Source organism: Xyrauchen texanus, chromosome 2, assembly GCF_025860055.1.
Source record: "Xyrauchen texanus isolate HMW12.3.18 chromosome 2, RBS_HiC_50CHRs, whole genome shotgun sequence".
Taxonomy (NCBI): domain Eukaryota; kingdom Metazoa; phylum Chordata; class Actinopteri; order Cypriniformes; family Catostomidae; genus Xyrauchen; species Xyrauchen texanus.
The window spans coordinates 20,314,446-20,334,073 of record NC_068277.1 but is presented as its reverse complement, the minus strand read 5'-3'; the positions used below and the strand labels follow the sequence as shown (position 1 = coordinate 20,334,073).

Below are 19,628 nucleotides of genomic sequence, written 5' to 3'. Positions count from 1 at the left end.
TTCCAGCCAGTATAAAGCCGTTAAGTTTCCTCGGACAGACAAATAAAATGCATAGTTTTTTGTCATGCAAATAAAGCACACTAAAGTGAAATTGAAATTGATAGAGAGCACCTGAATGGATCTCCCACAGGGCTCATACACAGCGCTATGTGCAGGTTGTTTCTGACACGCTCTATCAGGTAGTTAAACATGGCATCTGGCGTCTCCAGGATATTGTCCTTCCTGGCTGAGTCTGAGAGAGCATTCTGGATCTATACAAACAAAACACATGGAAAATCTGTTCTTATTGTCCCTCAGATATCATCAAACACTCAGACACCATATAGTCAAATATTTTAAAAATGTATATGAACACACACACATACCTCATCGAGTTCATCTGCTTTATAGAGGTTGGGCACTTCTCCTGAGCTCAGGATGTTGTTAATGTCTTCAAGGAATGACTCGTCCACGATCTGTGTGTCGTTAAACAGGAACACAGTGGGCTTGTTTTCCACTCCTGTCAGCCGATAGAGCTTTTTAATGTCTGCATGGGGAGATGAAATATGTTGAATACAGTCTCTCAGCACTGAGGCCACATTAAAGTATACTGTAAAGACTGAGTTTACGCATAACACAATATATCCATTTGTCCAGCAGTACAAGAGTACAAGATCCTCATGCCAATGCTAGAAACATGACATATGATCGAAGGACAGCTCAACAAAGCTGCCTTACAATACTTGGTCTTGAAATATTTTCCATGCTTAAATGTATTGATTACAAGTTTTGGGATACTAAAAGTTACTTAAAAAAAAATCAATCCACAGATTACTAATTACTTCTCTTAAATTGTAATCAGATTATTTTACAGATTACTTAATAACAAGTAATCAAATTACTAATTAGCTTACTTAGTTACTTTCCAAAACTGCTAGCAACACTTTCCACAACTGCTCAACTAATTAAACTAATGTGTATAATTTCTTCCATGTTCATTGTAACACACAAGCCATGCACTCAGTTCCAGTTGTCACAGAACCACTAACAGATATACATTTGAATGTAATTCGTATTCAAAATGTTCAATATCATTTTACAAATATGCATAAGCCAAATAATGTACTTGTAACACTATTTAAAGACAGTAAAGATAACATTTTAAATTCTAGTAATCAGGTAAACACTACTTTTTGAATAAAAAATATTAGATTACAGTAATGTAAATGTAGTTCTAGCATGAAGATCTTGAGATTCATTCTATCAAACATCTCTTCCAATCACAACACAGCCACCGCTTTGTAAGCAAGTATCAGGGCACTGAACCGTAGAATGGGGAAGTATTTCTACATTCTTATTTTCCGAATAATCTCAAGCCTTTTCTGATAGAAACAAATTATGTTGTAAACGAGTTTGGATGCCGGTCCCCAACATAGAATGCTGCTGTGCTGGCATCACTTCAGGCTACTTAAAGTAACACTGAAAGTGTAAAAGATCACAATATTTCAATGTTTTGAATAACAATTTACTAAATATACAGAATAAAACACTTGTGCTGTACATCCAAATATACCTTTGAAAACTGGCAACATTAAAAAATATGAATAAACTCTAGCCGTTTCTCCGCACCTGACTCACGTTTCATTCAGAAGTGGTCACCTCTGGAAACATTCACGCATGAAATGCTTCGAACACAAGCACAATCAACAATTTGCAGTAACACAAACTTATCTATTAACTTCAGAAGACATTCTTTAATCGACTGGAGTCATGTGAATTACTTTGATTCAAAAATTGGTGTCCATTCACTTGCATTGGTTGAAGCTAAAAACCTGGGATACTTTACTAAAAATCTTAAATCTTGTTCTGATGAAGAAAGAAGGTCATATACATCTTGGATGTCCTGAGTAAATTATCATCTAATTAAAAATTTTGGGTGAACTATTCCTTTAATGGGTTTGATTCCCACAGAATACACATACCGATTTAATGTATACCTTTGGATGCGCTGTCACTTTAGATAAAAACACCAGCTAGCTAAGTGAATAAATGTGAATGTAAATTGTTTGCAGAACTCACCCTCTCTAAACTCTTGTTTGCGGTACTGTTTGGTGACCTCCACCTGGAAGAGTGTAAACTTACAGATGAAAGTGGCTAGTCTGGTTAAACTCTGCCTTCCTGAGCCACCAATTCCAACCAGCAACATATTCCCTCTGAGCTGACTGATCACACGTACCACACGTGTTACTGTGGAGGCAGAGAGAGAGTGATGTTTCCATCATTAAAACCCATATCAATGCATTTTATAACCATAACAATTAATAATATGTGTCATTTGGGCAATGTAATATTTACAAACTCAAGAAATATCAATCCAGACAAACAAGTACATGCACACATCATTCCTGCAGGAGGCCAAACAGAGTAACGATCACAAAGAAAACTAATTGCCACCAAACCATAATTATTTATGAACACATTTGAACATAAACATGCGTGTTATGCTTGCTAATTTCAATAATAATCAATCAGCTACGAGCGGCGTGTCATTGAGCCAAAAGTTTGTGACTTGTTAGACACATTCACTTAGCTAAACGTGAGACAGTTTTAATGTCACAGTGTGGTGTGTGTGTGTGTGTGTGTGTGTGTGTGTGTGTGTGTGACAGAATGGATATAAAGCATTCTTATATTTGTGTTTGACAGTAAATGCCTGTATGCGACTGTGTGACATATAGGCTGAGGAACAAGCCACCTAATTATTCTCCCTGCTGAGGGGTTTGTAATGTATTTGCGTATGTCTTTGTAGGAAAGAGAGGGGTAATTATTCATGCTGGTGGGGGATCTGAGGGCTGAAGTGCATGTGATTTTGTGGAAAGTTATACTTGTGTGAGTGTTGAATAGGAAACTGTAACTTGAATGAGCAGCAGATTGGTCACTGATTTATGGGACTTGAGGATGTGCTCTAAATTACAGATGTTGTGATGTGGTTGTAACCAAATTATGAGAGCTGGAGTGTATATGTGCCATGAATGTGGATGACTTCTATAGAATTTATCGCCACACAACCACAACCAATGTAATTTGTTCCTGTGACTTGAACATGATGTCATCATAGGCAGCTAAATCACAGGAACAGTCCCCTGTGCAACCATGATCATTTATTGCTTCTTTTGGGGTGGAACATTTAACCTTTCAGTTAACAGCCCAGATCCTTAAAGGTGCACGGAATCATTTCTAGTGCTGTAGATGCAGGAACATTCAATAGCATAAGTGTATTCTTCTAGTGAAACCATCCAATTTCAGGGGATTATCGAGATTAAGAGGGTAATATTCAGCTGTTCGTGTGATCTCAACATCGTGGCACTCATAAATATGCGCTCAGCACCATATGAACAATAAAGCAGTTTTTGACTGAGATTGATGACTAGAGTCTTCATTTCATGTACATCTTTTTTTATATATATTGTTCAAAAATACTATTATTCCTATAATATAAACTATACTTTCCTTATGTTTAAAAGTTTTGCAATTTGATGATGCCTTTTTACAGTATAGTGTCCCTGTAACTATACTTGGGCTTTAGGAAACACACAGACCATAGGGTGAGTGCCATTTCACCCCCAAATGCCACAATAAGCCACATCACCCCCAAATGTATGGTTGTGGTGAACTGCATGGTGAACGTGTTCTCACCGTGCTCCATTGCATCTCTAAAGAGCACCAGGCTCATTGGCACCACACCAGGCGTTAGATTATAGTCCTCCAGTTGAGTCTCCATATAAACCTTCAGAGCCTTAAAGTCCAACAGGTCTTCATACACACGTGGCTCTTTCAGGAAGTCCCCTACAAACACACACGTGCGGACACATACACACAAACATAGTTAATAATATATGGGTGTTTCTGGAGCTCATCTGGAAGAGCATGGCACTAGTGACACCAAATTACATGGGTTTGATTCCCAGGGAATACATGGACTGATAAAATGTATACCTTGAATGCACTTTCGCTTCGTTGGTTTGGTTTAAAGCATCTTCCAAATGTAAATATCTGACAAATGTAGATATATGCAGGACTAGACAAAATTTTCAACCAATGTATTCATTAAAAAAATGTAATGTAAATAAATGAATCATTGTTGATTTAAGTCATGTTTAGAAATGCAAATAAATATAACAATATAATAATAAATATATAAATAAATGGTACTTTTAAACTTTCTTTGTAAAGTAGCATTTACACAATTCTTTTCTCTTTGCCAGTTTAGAAGAAAAGAAATATCACAGGACAGTTAATTACGATGAAGCAAACAATGAACTTTCAAAACAATTTTAAGAAGTAAATAAATAATGTATTTCCATTTGAAAATGTATTTACTGTATTTATTTAAATTAGTATTTTCAAATTATTAAATGAATAGATAATTGATTCCTATTTGATTTCTATTTTTAGGTGGCAGTCATAGTCCTCCATATATATACACTGGCAGCCAAACGTTTGGAATAATGTACAGTTTCGGAAGAAAACTGGTACTTTAGTTCACCAAAGTGGCATTCAACTGATCCCAAAGTATACACAAATTATAGTCAGGACATTACTGATGTAAAAAAACAGCACCATCACTATTTGAAAATAAAAAAATAATTTTTGATCAAATCTAGACAGGGCCCATTTATAGCAGCCATCACTCCAACACCTTATCAATGAGTAATCATTGCTAATTTTGTACTAGAATATCACTTGCCATTATATCAAACACTGGTTCATTAAATGAAGCTTAACATTGTCTTTGTGTTTGCTTTTGAGTTGCCACAGTATGCAGATATCTTGTTGTTCATAAATTTGCAGTGTCTGTTTATATGTTTACCAAACAAAGGGGGCTGTTTGTTGGGGCAGATGCTGTGGTAGGGAACATCAAAATGGGAAGCCAGTTTGTCTGACAAAAGTCCCACAAATGTCTCCATGTCTGTATAATCCACCAATCGATCAGAAAAGACCCTGAAACACACACAAAACCCTATAATTTCCTCCAACTAACACATGAATATGTGTATCTGTATTTGTGTCTGTTTTTACCTGAAGCACTCATGAATCCAAAGGCGTGTGATGCTCTGCTTAGTGTCGTGGAAGTCTCTGTGTGCACGCAATAAACCCTGGAATACCTGGGAAAGGAAAAATATGATATTGAACATATATACAAAGCCTTCGGTCTAATTTCTTGTCAAGTATAAAAATTATTTCTTTTTATTTTTGATCAAGCTAAAAAAAGAAATACTTAATGTGTCATTATAGCATCAGAAGATTTTAAAGGGTGTTTTGATAAGGAGTTAATTTGCATGTGATTGTGTGTGTCTCAAATTGAAAGTTAGCGACAGTATTTTTTCGGTCAGTCACTCTTTTTCTTAAGCACATCTATATCTTTGGCATGTGGTGTTAAAGTGGAACTGTGGACCGATATGCTTTGTACCTTAAGACTGTGATCTAATTGGCCTGCATCAAAGCGATTTACACTCAGACTGGGCGTTCCTAAAATACAATTTGCCACAATTCCAGATAAGAGACAATCACAAAGGATGCATGATGTTAAGTACCTTGGAGATGTCTCTGAGGTTGAAGAGATAATGTATTTTTGCGGGTGTGGGTAAGAAGTGGGCGGTAATGGCATGGTAGAGCTCCAGAGTGGCTTGGGTCAGAACCTCCCCGATGGGCTTCACATCCTCCTCAAACTCCTGCAGCTTCTGGCTGATCATGGTGCCGTAGATGCGCTTTATCTGAGACTCCTAAAGAGAGACAGATGAATGTATAGAAGAGGAGAGGGAATAAGAGGTGTGGATAAAACAGAAGATAAAAAGGGAGGATAATAAAAGAAGAGGAAAAGTGATTTGTTAGTGAGATATAAAAAATACATTTAAAACAAAATTGTAAATTACTATTTTAAATTGAACAAGTATTGAACAAGTATTACATTGAAGATATGAAAATGGAAAAGTCATTTCAGAGGCGGATACATTTATACAATTTTGATTACAAAGATTACATACAAGACATTTACAGCTGAAGTCAGAAGTTTACATACACTTAGAATGACGCCATAAAAAATAATTGTTTAGCCACTTCACAGATATAATATTAGCATACTATAGTTTTGGCCATCTACTTTGTGCATGATAGGAGTACATTTTCCAACAATTGTTTACAGACAGATTGTTTCACTTTTAATTGACTACATAACAATTCCAGTGGGTCAGTTAACTGTGCCTTTAAGCAGCCTGGAAAATTCCAGAAAATTATGTCAAGCCTTTAGACAATTAGCCAATTAGATTCTGATAGGAGGTGTACTGAACTGGAGGTGTACCTGTGGATGCATTTTAAGGCCTACTTTCAAATTTGGTGCCTCTTTGCTTGACATCATGGGAAAATCTAAAGAAATCAGCCAAACTTGGATGGACCTCCACAAGTCTGTTTCATCCTTGGGAGCAATTTCCAAACACCTGAAGGTACCACTTTCATCTGTACAAACTATAGTATGCAAGTATAAACACCATGGGACCACGCAGCCATCATACCACTCAGGAAAGAGATGCATTCTGTCTCCTAGAGCTGAATGTAGTTTTGTGCAAAAAGTGCAAATCAATCCCAGAACAACAGAAAAGGGCCTATGAAGATGCTGGTGGAAACAGGAAGACAAGTATCTATATCCACAAAAAAACAAGTCCTATATCGACATAACCTGAAAGGCTGCTCAGCAAGGAAGAAGCCACTGCTCTAAAACCGCCATAAAAAAGCCAGACTACAGTTTGCAAATGCACATAAGGACAAAGATCTTACTTTTTGGAGAAATGTCCTCTGGTCTTATGAAACAAAAATTGAATTCTTTGGCCATAATGACCATCGTTATGTTTGGAGGAAAGAGGGTGAGGCTTACAAGCCGAAGAACACCATCCCAACCGTGAAGCATGGGGGTGGCAGGTTGTGGTCATGTTGTGGGGTGCTTTGCTGCAAGAGGGACTTGGTGCAGTTCACAAAATAGATGGCATCACGAGGAAGGAAAATTATGTGGATATATAGAAGCAAAATCTCAAGACATCAGCCAGGAAGTTAAAGATTGGTCACAAATGGGTCTTCCAAATGGACAATGACACCAAGCATACCTCCAATGTTGTGGCAAAATGGCTTAAGGACAACAAAGTCAAGGTATTGGAGTGGCCATCACAAAGCCTTGACCTCAATCGGATAGAAAATTTGTGGGCAGAACAGAAAAAGCAGGTTCAAGCAATTGTGGAAGGCTCCCCAAAACATTTGACCCAAGTTAAATAATTTAAAGGCAAAGTGTATGTATACTTCTGACCCACTGGGAATGTGATGAAAGAAATAAAAGCTAAAATACACTCACCTAAAGGAGTGTATTTTAAAAGTAGTGTATTAAGGAACACCTGTTCAATTTCTCATTAATGCAATTATCTAATCAACCAATCACATGGCAGTTGCTTCAATGCATTTAGGGGTGTGGTCCTGGTCAAGACAATCTCCTGAACTCCAAACTGAATGTCAGAATGGGAAAGAAAGGTGATTTAAGCAATTTTGAGCGTGGCATGGTTGTTGGTGCCAGACGGGCCGGTCTGAGTATTTCACAATCTGCTCAGTTACTGGGATTTTCACGCACAACCAATTCTAGGGTTTACAAAGAATGGTCCAGTATGCGGCAGTCCTGTGGGCGAAAATGCCTTGTTGATGCTAGAGGTCAGAAAAGAATGGGCCGACTGATTCAAGCTGATAGAAGAGCAACTTTGCCTGAAATAACCACTCGTTACAACTGAGGTATGCAGCAAAGCATTTGTGAAGCCACAACACGCACAACCTTGAGGCGGATGGGCTACAACAGCAGAAGACCCCACCGGGTACCACTCTTCTCCACTACAAATAGGAAAAAGAGGCTACAATTTGCAAGAGCTCACCAAAATTGGACAGTTGAAGACTGGAAAAATGTTGCCTGGTCTGATGAGTCTCGATTTCTGGTGAGACATTCAGATGGTAGAGTCAGAATTTGGCGTAAACAGAATGAGAACATGGATCCATCATGCCTTGTTACCACTGTGCAGGCTGGTGGTGGTGGTGTAATGGTGTGGGGGATGTTTTCTTGGCACACTTTAGGCACCTTAGTGTCAATTGGGCATCGTTTAAATGCCACGGCCTACCTGAGCATTGTTTCTGACCATGTCCATCCCTTTATGGCCACCATGTACCCATCCTCTGATGGCTACTTCCAGCAGGATAATGCACCATGTCACAAAGCTCGAATCATTTCAAATTGGTTTCTTGAACATGACAATGAGTTCACTGTACTAAAATGGCCCCCACAGTCACCAGATCTCAACCCAATAGAGCATCTTTGGGATGTGGTGGAACGGGAGCTTCGTGCCCTGGATGTGCATCCCACAAATCTCCATCAACTGCAAGATGCTATCCTATCAATATGGGCCAACATTTCTAAAGAATGCTTTCAGCACCTTGTTGAATCAATGCCACATAGAATTAAGGCAGTTCTGAAGGCGAAAGGGGGTCAAACACAGTATTAGTATGGTGTTCCTAATAATCCTTTAGGTGAGTGTAAATCATTGATCTACTATTATTCTGACATTTCATATTCTTAAAATAAAGTAGATCCTACTTAGGAGATCCCAAAAGATCCTAACTGAACAAAGACAGGGAATGTTTTCTATGATTAAATGTAAGGAATTGTGAAAAACTGAATTGAAATGTATTTGGCTAAGGTGTATGAACATTTTAAACATTTGTTTTCTTTAGAATAACAAACACTGATAAATTCTGCACAATTAGTCCAAGAATTAGCATTGTTCATTACATGTTGACTTTAAATTAGAGCTGTCAAAATTAATGCGTTAGTGCATGGGATTCATTTAAAATGTTTAACGTGTTATTTTTTCCTTTAGATCAATTAACGTATTTACACATTTGACATTATATTATGACATTTTATTCAGCTCCGTTTAAGTTCTAAACACTGGTTAGAGTAGAGCGGAACCTTTGCAATGTGTCCGGGGTCATTATACTGACACACACACCACAAACAAACAATCCACAGCAATTCTGTGTCAGATATTTACAGATGGGGAAAGGACCTTTTAACACTATTTGATGTACAAAACACCCAGATGGGAATTGCGTCAGAAATCAAGTACTTTGAAGCCTCTGTAGGGCACAATTGAATTACCATAGAAGAAAGTCAAGTATCGTTTAACTATCACCAAAATGCCAAAACACAATACATGGCCCTGATGAGGGATTGTTGCAGCCGGCTAGCTTGTTGGAGTTCTTCTGTGGAGGGTCCGTTGGCGCTAATCTGCCACTGACCTTTTCGAACAATCTGGATGAAGAATCATTAAGTGGACAGTGCCAGTGCTAAAAGCAGATCTATACAGCGCTTTTTATGTGGAGTTTAAAGCGGTTCTTGACACCCTGATGCGAATCATGTGAATTTCATATCCAAAGTGGATAGCTGCAGCCTGCCGGCCACTATTATAAGGGATGAGGGTTAAAGAGATTTAATGCACATTGCAATGAATACGGAACCTATGGCGACTAGTTTTTTAATTAGTCAACCTCCCATTTAGATACTGGAAAATGTTAAAAAATACTTGAAATGGTGCCATTTTAGGGCATTTATATCTTTATACTGTTTGGAAAATGTGAATAAAGCATAATTGTTAGATATTGTTTTCTTTATTTTTCTAAGAATGAGATAAATGCACTTTGAAGTATATATACAGTTTTTAGCACTTTAAAAATCGGAGATTAATCGTGATTAACTATGAAAAATAATTATATTCATAATCATATTTACAATTGCAATTGACTGACAGCACTACTTTAAATGTATACAGTATTAGTCTATTGATAAATTCCATGTTATAAGAAAACAAGCCACATTCTGTAGTGCACTACTAATTTAGATTGTTAAAAAATGTCAAACTCTACTCACTGTAGGGAAGGTCATGTTAATGAGATTAAAACGGCTCAGCAGACGTCCTGATATGAGAGTCCTTCCTCCACCGGGGGGCCCCATGGATGCCAGGAGGAAAATGTCCTTTTTGAGCAGAGAGTGAGAGAGGGAGAGACAAAACATGTATTTAAACATAGATCCAGGCCCATAACCACAATATACATTGAGGTATATTGGCCAGATTGCCCCATCCCCCAATAATTGATATTCTTGTTGCTGTTCTGCTGCAGTCTATTATGCACCACTGTCAAAATGTCATTAAGTTGTTGCAGAAATAACAATGGTTTAAAAAGTAACATTTTTGGTGGGATGAATATTCTAACACCGCTCATTGATGTCATTTGAGATCATTTGAGCCAATCAAATCGATGAAGGCAGTACTCAATTGTCAGAAGCTAAGCGGGAACCTCACGGATTAATCCAGCACCACGCATCAGCAAGCAGTTCAGGTTAGTGTCATGTGAGATGTAACTAGCTAAACATGCAATATTTACCCACTATTTTTTGATTGAAATGTTGTACCGACCGACAGTAAATTCCAAGGGTGCAAATCCATTTGGCTAAATTCACCATTTTGAATTGACAATATATAATTTACAGTATGTTATTTGTATGTCATTCATAATTGTGAATGTAAAAACATTTTCGGAGTAGTTTTCAGCTATCAGGCTTAAGACAAAGAGCAAATGTGTGTATATAGTAAAGGAATTGAATGAATGTGGTAATTTGGCAGGGTTTTGAAGTAGCTTTTTAGAAAATTCACTTGACATTGTCTAAGAAAATTATCTATAAGACACAAAGCAGAGTGTTGTCACCATAGTGTCATATATTTTTAATGCAAATATTATTAGATAATAATTTAAAGTCAATGTAAGATTTCTTTGTCTTTAATTTATTCTGAATATTAAACAGCATCTCCTAAGGGTTTTCGTTTAAAATAGCCATTTTTTTTTAAATAAAATTTTTAACCAATTCCCACTACTTAGTAGGTCCTCGTGGTGGCACAGTTCCGTACCTCAATCTGGGTGGCGGAGGACAAGTCTCAGTTGCCTCTGCTTCTGAGACCGCCAACCTATTTATCTTATCATGTGACTCATTGCGCATGACACCGTGGAGACTATGCATGTGGAGGCTCATGCTACTCTCTGCGATCCACACACGATGCCCCATTGAGAGCGCGACCACGGGGAGGTTACCCATGTGACTGCCCTCCCTAGCAACCGGGTCAATTTGGTTGCTTAGGAAACCTGGCTGGAGTCACTCAGCATGCCCAGGATTCGAACTTGCGCCTCCAGGGGTAGTAGTCAGTGTTAATACTCGCTGAGCTACCCAAGCCCCTTACAATAGGCATTTTTTATAGTATGTCCTTGTCAGGTTTGTGCTCAAAAATTAATCACCAGTTAAAGTAGGTAACCTAAACACAGAAAATGTACTTTTACTCATTTACTCACCGTAACGTTGTTCAAAACCCATATGCTGTTACTTTTTCTTGGAACATAAAAATACTGTAGATATTTTAAGAAGCTCTATTCCATAGAATAACAGTTTATAGTGAGCAGGAGCTGACAAGCTTAAAAAAGCTATTTTTAAAACACCATGAGGGACAACTTAGGATAGTAAATAATTTTGTGTATTTTCTTTTTGCTAACCAGCTGACACAGTCATATCATTTTACAGATACATCAGTTATGAAAATCAAATCAAATTCTTTTAAGAATTTCAGACAGCACAAAAAAGAAAGAAAAGATGACTGAAACAGGCAAATTGCTAGCAATGCAGAAACAGTGTTTGTCTTGTACTGTATGAACTTAAAAAAAAAAAAAAATAAAAAAAATATATATATATATATATATATATATATATATATATATATATATATATATATATATATATACATATCTTTCTAAACCAAACATTATAACATTTTGGGCCTTTATCGCATTTTCAGAAAATTATTGCATTCGGCACCTTTTCTATCTTAAAGGACCAGAGGACCAATATATTTGTGACCTCAACACCCACGATCCCCCACTTCCAATATGGTTTGTTCCCCTCCCCCAGTGTTCAAGACATGGCTATGGCCTTGCATAGATCTAACACATATACAACTAATAAACCTGTGCATTAAAAATCAATACACACAATTACCTTCATACACTTGAGGGTCTGTTTCTGGCGATCATACCAGAAGCCGTAGTCGATCCAGAGGCGGAGCAGCTCCAGTGGAGGCTGGGAGCCAAAGTCATCCATGGCAGGCATGTTCAGATCATCAAGGAACACAAGCATCTTCTTCCCTCCGACCGGCACATACACACCTTTAATCCTCTTCTCCATCCGAGACTCAATTATCTCCTGCACATTATTAGAGCTAGTCTGGGACAGAAAAGGAATAACAACAACAACACTGTTATTAGGGCATTTTGGACATGTTTCCTACTCAGAAGGGGTAGGAGCATGTTCAATTTGAGCTATTTTTTTTTATTTTCTATGTAGATGGACAAGGGGTTTTGCATCACCTCTTGCTGTTCTTTCAGCATCTCAAGGCAGTTAATAATATGACCTTAAGACAATTCTGTTACATTCAGTTGTGGTCTGTCTACCAGGAATTTTTTTAACACAGGAATGCATCATGCATCCACAACCATGTTTTATGGGGACTTTCAATAGACATAATAGTTTTTATATTGTACAAACTTTATATTCTATATTCTATATCCTAACCCTAAACCCTAATTTTCAAAAAACAAAATTTAGTATGATTTATAAGCTGTTTTCCTCATGGGGACTGACAAATTGTCCCCACAACGTCAAACATTTCGGGTTTTACTATACTTATGGCGACAGCGCGCATGCACACACACACGCACGCACACACACACACACACACACACACACACACACACACACACACACACACACACACACACACACACACACACACAAACATACACACAACATTCAGAAGTTCCTTGAGGTCACTCAGGTGAAATATCTGTTTGTGGGTTTGTGGCAATAAGTAATTTAATACAGGAGGACAGTGATTTTTAAGTATTTTTTTCTTTACAGTTTCAGTAATACAATAGTCTTGCACTTTATACTGTTTTTAGTTACCAATTCCATTGTAGAATACCCTATTCTTCAACCAAAAGTGTTCAATTAAAATGGGTTATCAAGGGTGTGACCATGTGAGTAGCATTTAATTGATCATATGTCAGCATGGTGACCACCATGCCTTATATACTGTAGAACAAAGCAGCTTTTTCTAGGCCATTATACGACTGAAGTGTTTTAATGTATTGTACTTCATTATTTTAGATTTAAACCTTAAAAACTGACAGTGCACTTTTAACAACTAGACTATATCCCAAAACCAAAATGTGTTATTTTTATTGTTGATGTCAAAGATTGTCACGGCATTATTACCGATACTAATAGCAATTGTTATCACCTGTGAGGACATGTTGACCGTTAATGTGGCCCATGTGCCTGAATCCAGGCTCTGCAGGACACTCTGGGCCACTGAAGTCTTTCCTGTCCCCACTGGACCCGTCAGAAGCACAGGGTGCTGAGCGCACACAAGAGTCTTCACCAGGTAATGATATCGCACTGTGTCCACTGTGGGCACCATGATCTTATAGAATGGAGCACTACAGAGAAAGAAAGAGACTCAGTGGAAGTAACTTCACTCTAGAAATAGGCAGACTCAGGAAAACATTGCTGCCACAAGAAAACAACATTATAAAAAAAAAAAGAGCTGCATTTTCAGATAAAATGCACAAGATACACACACATCTGGGAATAATTTTACCACAAAATTAAATTGATCCCAAACAATGCAAAATTGTTTGGTGAACACAAGGACTGCTGTGATAGTAGCACAGTATGTATGTCTGCCATAGTATAAAGGCCTAAGTATACATTGTTTGTAGGCATTGCTGATCGTTCTGTGCAAAGTAGGCATGACGTAAAGTTCGTCATCAGCATAGTCTGCGTGGACTGATCGCACACAGACAGATTTTCTAGACACATGGACAGTCCTCGTCTGTGCGCATCATTGCCACATGTGCACAAAAGTACACCCGTGCCTCAAGAATTTAGTTTGTCTTGAGTCAATGTCTCCATCACTAAACCTCTATAAAACCATAGCTATTGCTCTTCATTATTTTCCGTTCCTTTATTTATTTATTTTCATTTTTCCTTTAGTGGTAGTTTCATTTTTATTACTTATTTGACATACATTATATATTTTTCTGTCAATTACACTATACAGCTTTTTATTTTCTTAATTTATGCACTTTGTTTTGCAATGTTTCTGTTTTGCCCCAAATTAATGGTGTGCAGCTTAGCTTTAATAATTAAGCAATATGAATGTACAAATATTGATCATACTAATAAAGCACTTTACAACTGAAAGAGAGAGAAAGACAGATGATAATTAAAGAATATGACAATGAGAAAGTAAAAAATAGGATGTCTGAGGTTTACTTTAAAAAGAGGACAAACAAACAATGAAGGGAAAATATAGAATATGGAGAGAGAGCTAAAGAAAGAAAGAGAGAGAGAGAGAGAGAGAGAGAGAGAGAGAGAGAGAGAGAGAGAAAAAAAAAGAGGGTGGAAGGAAGTAGAGTTGAGAGAGCAGGATGAATGAGAATATGGAGGAGGAAGAGGAGGTGAAAAAGTCCTAACTGAAAGACTGCAAATTGAAAAATGTAGCGAGACATTTCAATTGAAGAGAAGGATAAAAAAAAGAGTCAGGTAGAAAGGGATGGGAAAAATGGACAGGCGACAAAGAGGGAGTACAGAGAGCCAAGTGGACAGAGGACAATGAAGAGGAATGAGTTGGATGGACATGACAAATGAGAACAGGGTAGGTAAGAGTGAGACGAAGAAGGATACAAAAAAAAAAAAGAATTATATGAGTAGAAGGGGAATTTAGAAGTATGGGAGCCAGGCGAGATGCCATTGTTTGCTCCCGCAAGTGGTTGGCAGAGACCCCTGAACAGGGGGACTATGGAGGCAAACACACACTCACTTGGAACCGTAGCGCCAGCCCTTGGGCAGCTTGTCCTCAAATGATGCCCACGTCTTATTCTTGGTGTCCACATAATACTCGTAGATGGTGTTCTGAGGTTTAGTATAAGCTTATTATTTCTCAAGTAATAGATTTATTTCTGTAGGCAGAATGGCTTAAAAATGGTTTGAGACACAGAGCATTAGCATTAGTTTTCTTGTGTTACTTTAGTATGTGTGTGCATACATTTACATATATTACCTATATATACATTTATTATGTGCACAAACACTGTGGTCCCAAAGAGTATTTGGACACTTATGACTCACAAGTGTATAAATGTTGCTGCATTAGAAAACAAAATATCAAACCAAGTGGGATTTTTACTGTTAAGAAAGATTTGCATACAAAAATATATTTTTTCACAAAAAGTAGTTTAGTAGGCTGTAAATTATAAAATAATAGATATACTATTTAAAATGAAGACAAAACGTATTTGGACACTTCCTTCATGTCAGACTCAGAGAAACATTTTCATAGTTAATGGTCCACTTGATTTGAGATTTTGTTACCTAATGCAATGAAAATTAAATGTCCAAATACTTTTTGAAGCCACTGTATACCTTGTTTGGAAAACTTCCTTCTATTTCACGAAGATAGGTGTCAATCTTCTTGCGTCCATCCTCATCTACAGAAGCGCACACAGACCATATGAGACTGAAGATGAACCAGAGCTCCACCATACGGCCAAAGTGTTCGGAGTCCGCTGGATTCACCTGACCGGCCAGAGGGAAAGACACCAGTGATCAGCCCATCTGAACAAATACTAAGCTAAATATTATGTTTAATTAAGCTTTATATTTTGATTAAGTCAAACACTGACACCAAGCCAGCATAAAAGAGTGTGGGTCTGAATTGCTCTTCAGGCTGAAAGAAATAGTTCACCCAAAAATGACAATTAAGAGCTTCATTTTCATTCATTCTGTTCTGTTCATTTGTGCTCAGTCTACCAGTTTTTTTTATTTTTTATTTATTTATTTATTTTTTTTTACGCAAGAACACAATTCAAGCAAAACAATTCACAACAAGATGTTTAAGTGTGGGAGTCTAAATTGGGTCTGAATTGTTCTTCAGGGTTAAAGGAATAGACTTTGGGTGAACTATTCCTTTATCTTTGGCCATTCACCCTGACTATAAACAAAACCATCATTTTAAAACATATCACCTCTACAGTGATAATGTGGTTTGTATCCATAAATTTTGTTTAAGTGTTCTGACCCCGTTCTCTGGAGTGGCCAGTGAGTCGTACAGTCTACACAGCGATGCCACTCCATTCAGTTCACTGATGGTCACCAGTTCCTTACAGTTAGTCTTTTTAAAAGTGAGGGTCTTCTCCACGTACCGCTCAAACAGCTGCTTTAGATGATCCATTTCAACCTGAGAGAGAAATAAATAAATTATTACAAAATAAAGCATTTTGCCAAATGTTTTATCACATGGAATCTTTGTCTCTCAAACCTTCAGCCGTTTTTCCATCCAAGACTGAACGTAGGGCTTCCAGCTCAAATCAGAGTAATCATTGTAAACCATACCACAGCGAGACACGGTAGCAGGGGACGCAACGGCTAGATCCTCGACTTCAAATAATAACGAAACCTGCAACAAACATTCTCATAAATAGTGAAATATAAAGGCAAAATACCCATACAACTCTCTTTAACTGAATTGCACTGCTAAAGGGTGACTAACCAAAATCTCACGAAACCGGTCAATAACATAACAAAAAAATAAACAAAAAAAAATAATTAGATTTTTCATAAAGAAAATTAAGCCTACTTTTAAAACTTTAAGATTTTTAACATTGTGACAATGGACCATAGTCCATAGGTCAAGTGCTTTTAAATTTGGAGGTTCTTTACCTGAAAGTCTAGTTCACCCAAAAATTTAAATTCTCTCTTCATTTACTCACCCTCATGCCATGCCAGATGTGTATGATTTTCTTTCTTCTGCAGAACACAAACAAAGATATTTTTTTGAAGACTATCACAGCTCTGTTGGTCCTTTCAATGCAAGTGAATAGTAACCACAAATTTGAAGGTCCAAAAAAGCAGATAAAAGCAGCATGAATCCATATTTTTACTATAAATCTCCACTTTCACTTTCACATCTGAAAGTCACGTGGCGCTTGTTTAGTTTCACTTTCACATCTGAAAGTGGAGATTTATAGTAAAAAATGCCTTACATATTGATATGTACTTTTATGCTGTTTTTATCTGCTTTTTGGACCTTCAAATTTTTGGTCACCATTCACTTGCATTGCGTCTCTACTTTCTTCGAAGGCTGAGGAAAGCACATCTCCCACACCCCATCCTCACTTCATTCTATAGAGGGACTATTGAGAGCATCCTGAGCAGCTGCATCACTGCCTGGTTTGGGACTTGCACCGTTTCAGACCGCAAAGCCCTGCAGAGGACAGTGTGGACAGCTGAGAATATCATCGGGGTCTCTCTTCCCTCCATCAAAGACATTTACAAAAAACACTGTATCCGCAAAGCAACCAGCATTGTGGATGACCCCACACACCCCTCACACAAACTCTTTACCGAAGCATTCGGGCCCTCACGGCCAGACTGTGTAACAGCTTCTTCCCCCAAGCCATCAGACTACTCAAGACTGGACTGACACACACACACACGTGTCCTGAGTTGCACTTTAATTATTGTCACTTTATAACTGTCTGCTACCTCAATAACTGCTATGTGCATAGAAAACTATCTCATAGTATGTTATGTTTACGTTTTTAGAAACTGTCATCTTTTTGCACTACTGTGTACTGGTCGGCGCTGCACTGTCTCTCACTGTGCATATTGTCCTGTTCATTGTTAGAAATTTCTTGTACTGTCCCGTACTTTTTGCACGTGTTTGCACGTGCACTTTATATAGGTATATATATATATAGGTATTTTATATAGGTATTTTATTTAGTTGTGTAGTCTCATGTGGTTCTGTGTTTGTCCTATGTTGTTTTTATGTAGTCCTGGAGGAACGTTGTCTCGTTTCGCCATGTACTGTACTAACTGTATATGGTTGAAATGACAATAAAAACATGACTTGACTTGAAAGCACCAACAGAGCTGAGATATTCTGCTAAAATTCTTTGTTTGTTAGAAGAAAGTCAAATATCTGGGATGGCATGAAAGTAAATGATGAGAGAATTTAAATTTTTGGGTGAACTATCCCTTTAATAGTTCAGTTAAGGGGCTTTATGCAATGAGTTAGAAGAATTGAAATATAGATTACATTCTTTTGTAATCTATGCATCCTTGTTAAATGTCAGGCATTTCTCTATGATAGTGTTACACTACTTATACACGCATGGAAAAACTTGTGCTTGTCAGGACTAATTGAATGTAGACTCCTTTAAATTATAGAGAATGTAAGTATAATTAATCATATTGATCTACTGAAACAGATCATGGCTAGTATAGTATTGTAAGTACAGCTGAGTAGCTCAGTGGTAAAGACCCTGGAGTTCACGAGTTTAAAACCCAGTGCGTGCTGAGTGACTCCAGCCAGGTCTCCTAAGCAACCAAATTGGCCCATTTGCTATGGAGGGCTGAGTCACACGGGATAACCTCCTCGTGATCGCTATAATGTTGTTCGATCTCGGTGGGGCATGTGGTGAGTTGTATGTAGCTGCCGTGGTGGATGGTGTGGGCGTCCATACGCGCTATGTCTCCGTGGACACACGCTCAACAAGCCATGTGATAAGATGTGCAGGTCGATGGTCTCAGACACAGAGGCAGCTGAGATTCTTAGAGCACATTGGGAATTGGACATTCCAAATAGGGAGAAAAAGGGGAGAAAACCCCAAAAATCAAAAGAATAGATGTGGTTTTCAGACATCTTAGCGTAGGGTTGTCCAAACTTTTCTAATGAGGGAAAAAAGAAAAAGGTGTTGCGGGCCCGCATCATCGTAATAATGGGGAAAAAAGCTAGATGCCACTATTGCATAATCTTTATATTGTATAATAAATATTATGCACGTTTTAATCACACTTTATGTTAATAAAGGATATTTCGCTCAACAAGAATGCTTGTAAAACAGTGATGCAGTGTCAGAAATTGGGCAAAAATGCCCCCAAAAGTAACAAAAATAAATTCAAAATGTGGGGGCAAAAAATGCCCAGCTATCTGTTTTTTCCCCATTACCTGATATAGTTCTTAAATGATATAGGTTAGGGATGTCCACACTTTTTTGCGTGATGATCTACTTTTAAATGACCAACTCAATAAGATCTACCGACTAAAAAAAACAGTTTTGTTTAAAAAAAAAATGCTTGTTGGGACTAGCATTTATGCCTACATGGAACTCACCTTCTAATTAATAAAAAAAATATATAATAATGTTCAATGTTGATATCATTCAGTTTTAACACTAAACCCAAAACACCTACAGCACAATATAAACAATAGCCAGGGCATTTACCTTATTCTGATGACTTGCACTGAATTGAATCAGACAGTTTTGTATAATCCGGGCATTAGCTGCTGGTAGCTAGCCTCAAAAACTGCTAGCTTCGCAATTTCGCGCTCTGTTCTATGAAGCCCTTGGAA

General features: G+C 37.7%; 1 protein-coding gene across 1 annotated transcript in view; it reads right to left on the bottom strand.

The window, feature by feature from the left end:
* dnah2 (dynein, axonemal, heavy chain 2) overlaps positions 1-19,628 on the bottom strand; it is a 259,741-nt gene that overhangs the window by 41,323 nt on the left and 198,790 nt on the right. The window contains exons 44-57 of the mRNA XM_052139940.1: positions 16,530-16,667; positions 16,290-16,448; positions 15,635-15,787; positions 15,033-15,124; positions 13,449-13,647; positions 12,149-12,373; positions 9,980-10,084; positions 5,571-5,759; positions 5,056-5,141; positions 4,847-4,977; positions 3,673-3,822; positions 2,059-2,226; positions 366-526; positions 112-251 (exon numbers count right to left, since the gene is read on the bottom strand). Of these exons, the coding sequence (XP_051995900.1) occupies positions 112-251; positions 366-526; positions 2,059-2,226; positions 3,673-3,822; positions 4,847-4,977; positions 5,056-5,141; positions 5,571-5,759; positions 9,980-10,084; positions 12,149-12,373; positions 13,449-13,647; positions 15,033-15,124; positions 15,635-15,787; positions 16,290-16,448; positions 16,530-16,667 (2,096 nt within the window). The remainder of the gene's footprint in view (positions 1-111; positions 252-365; positions 527-2,058; positions 2,227-3,672; positions 3,823-4,846; positions 4,978-5,055; positions 5,142-5,570; positions 5,760-9,979; positions 10,085-12,148; positions 12,374-13,448; positions 13,648-15,032; positions 15,125-15,634; positions 15,788-16,289; positions 16,449-16,529; positions 16,668-19,628) is intronic.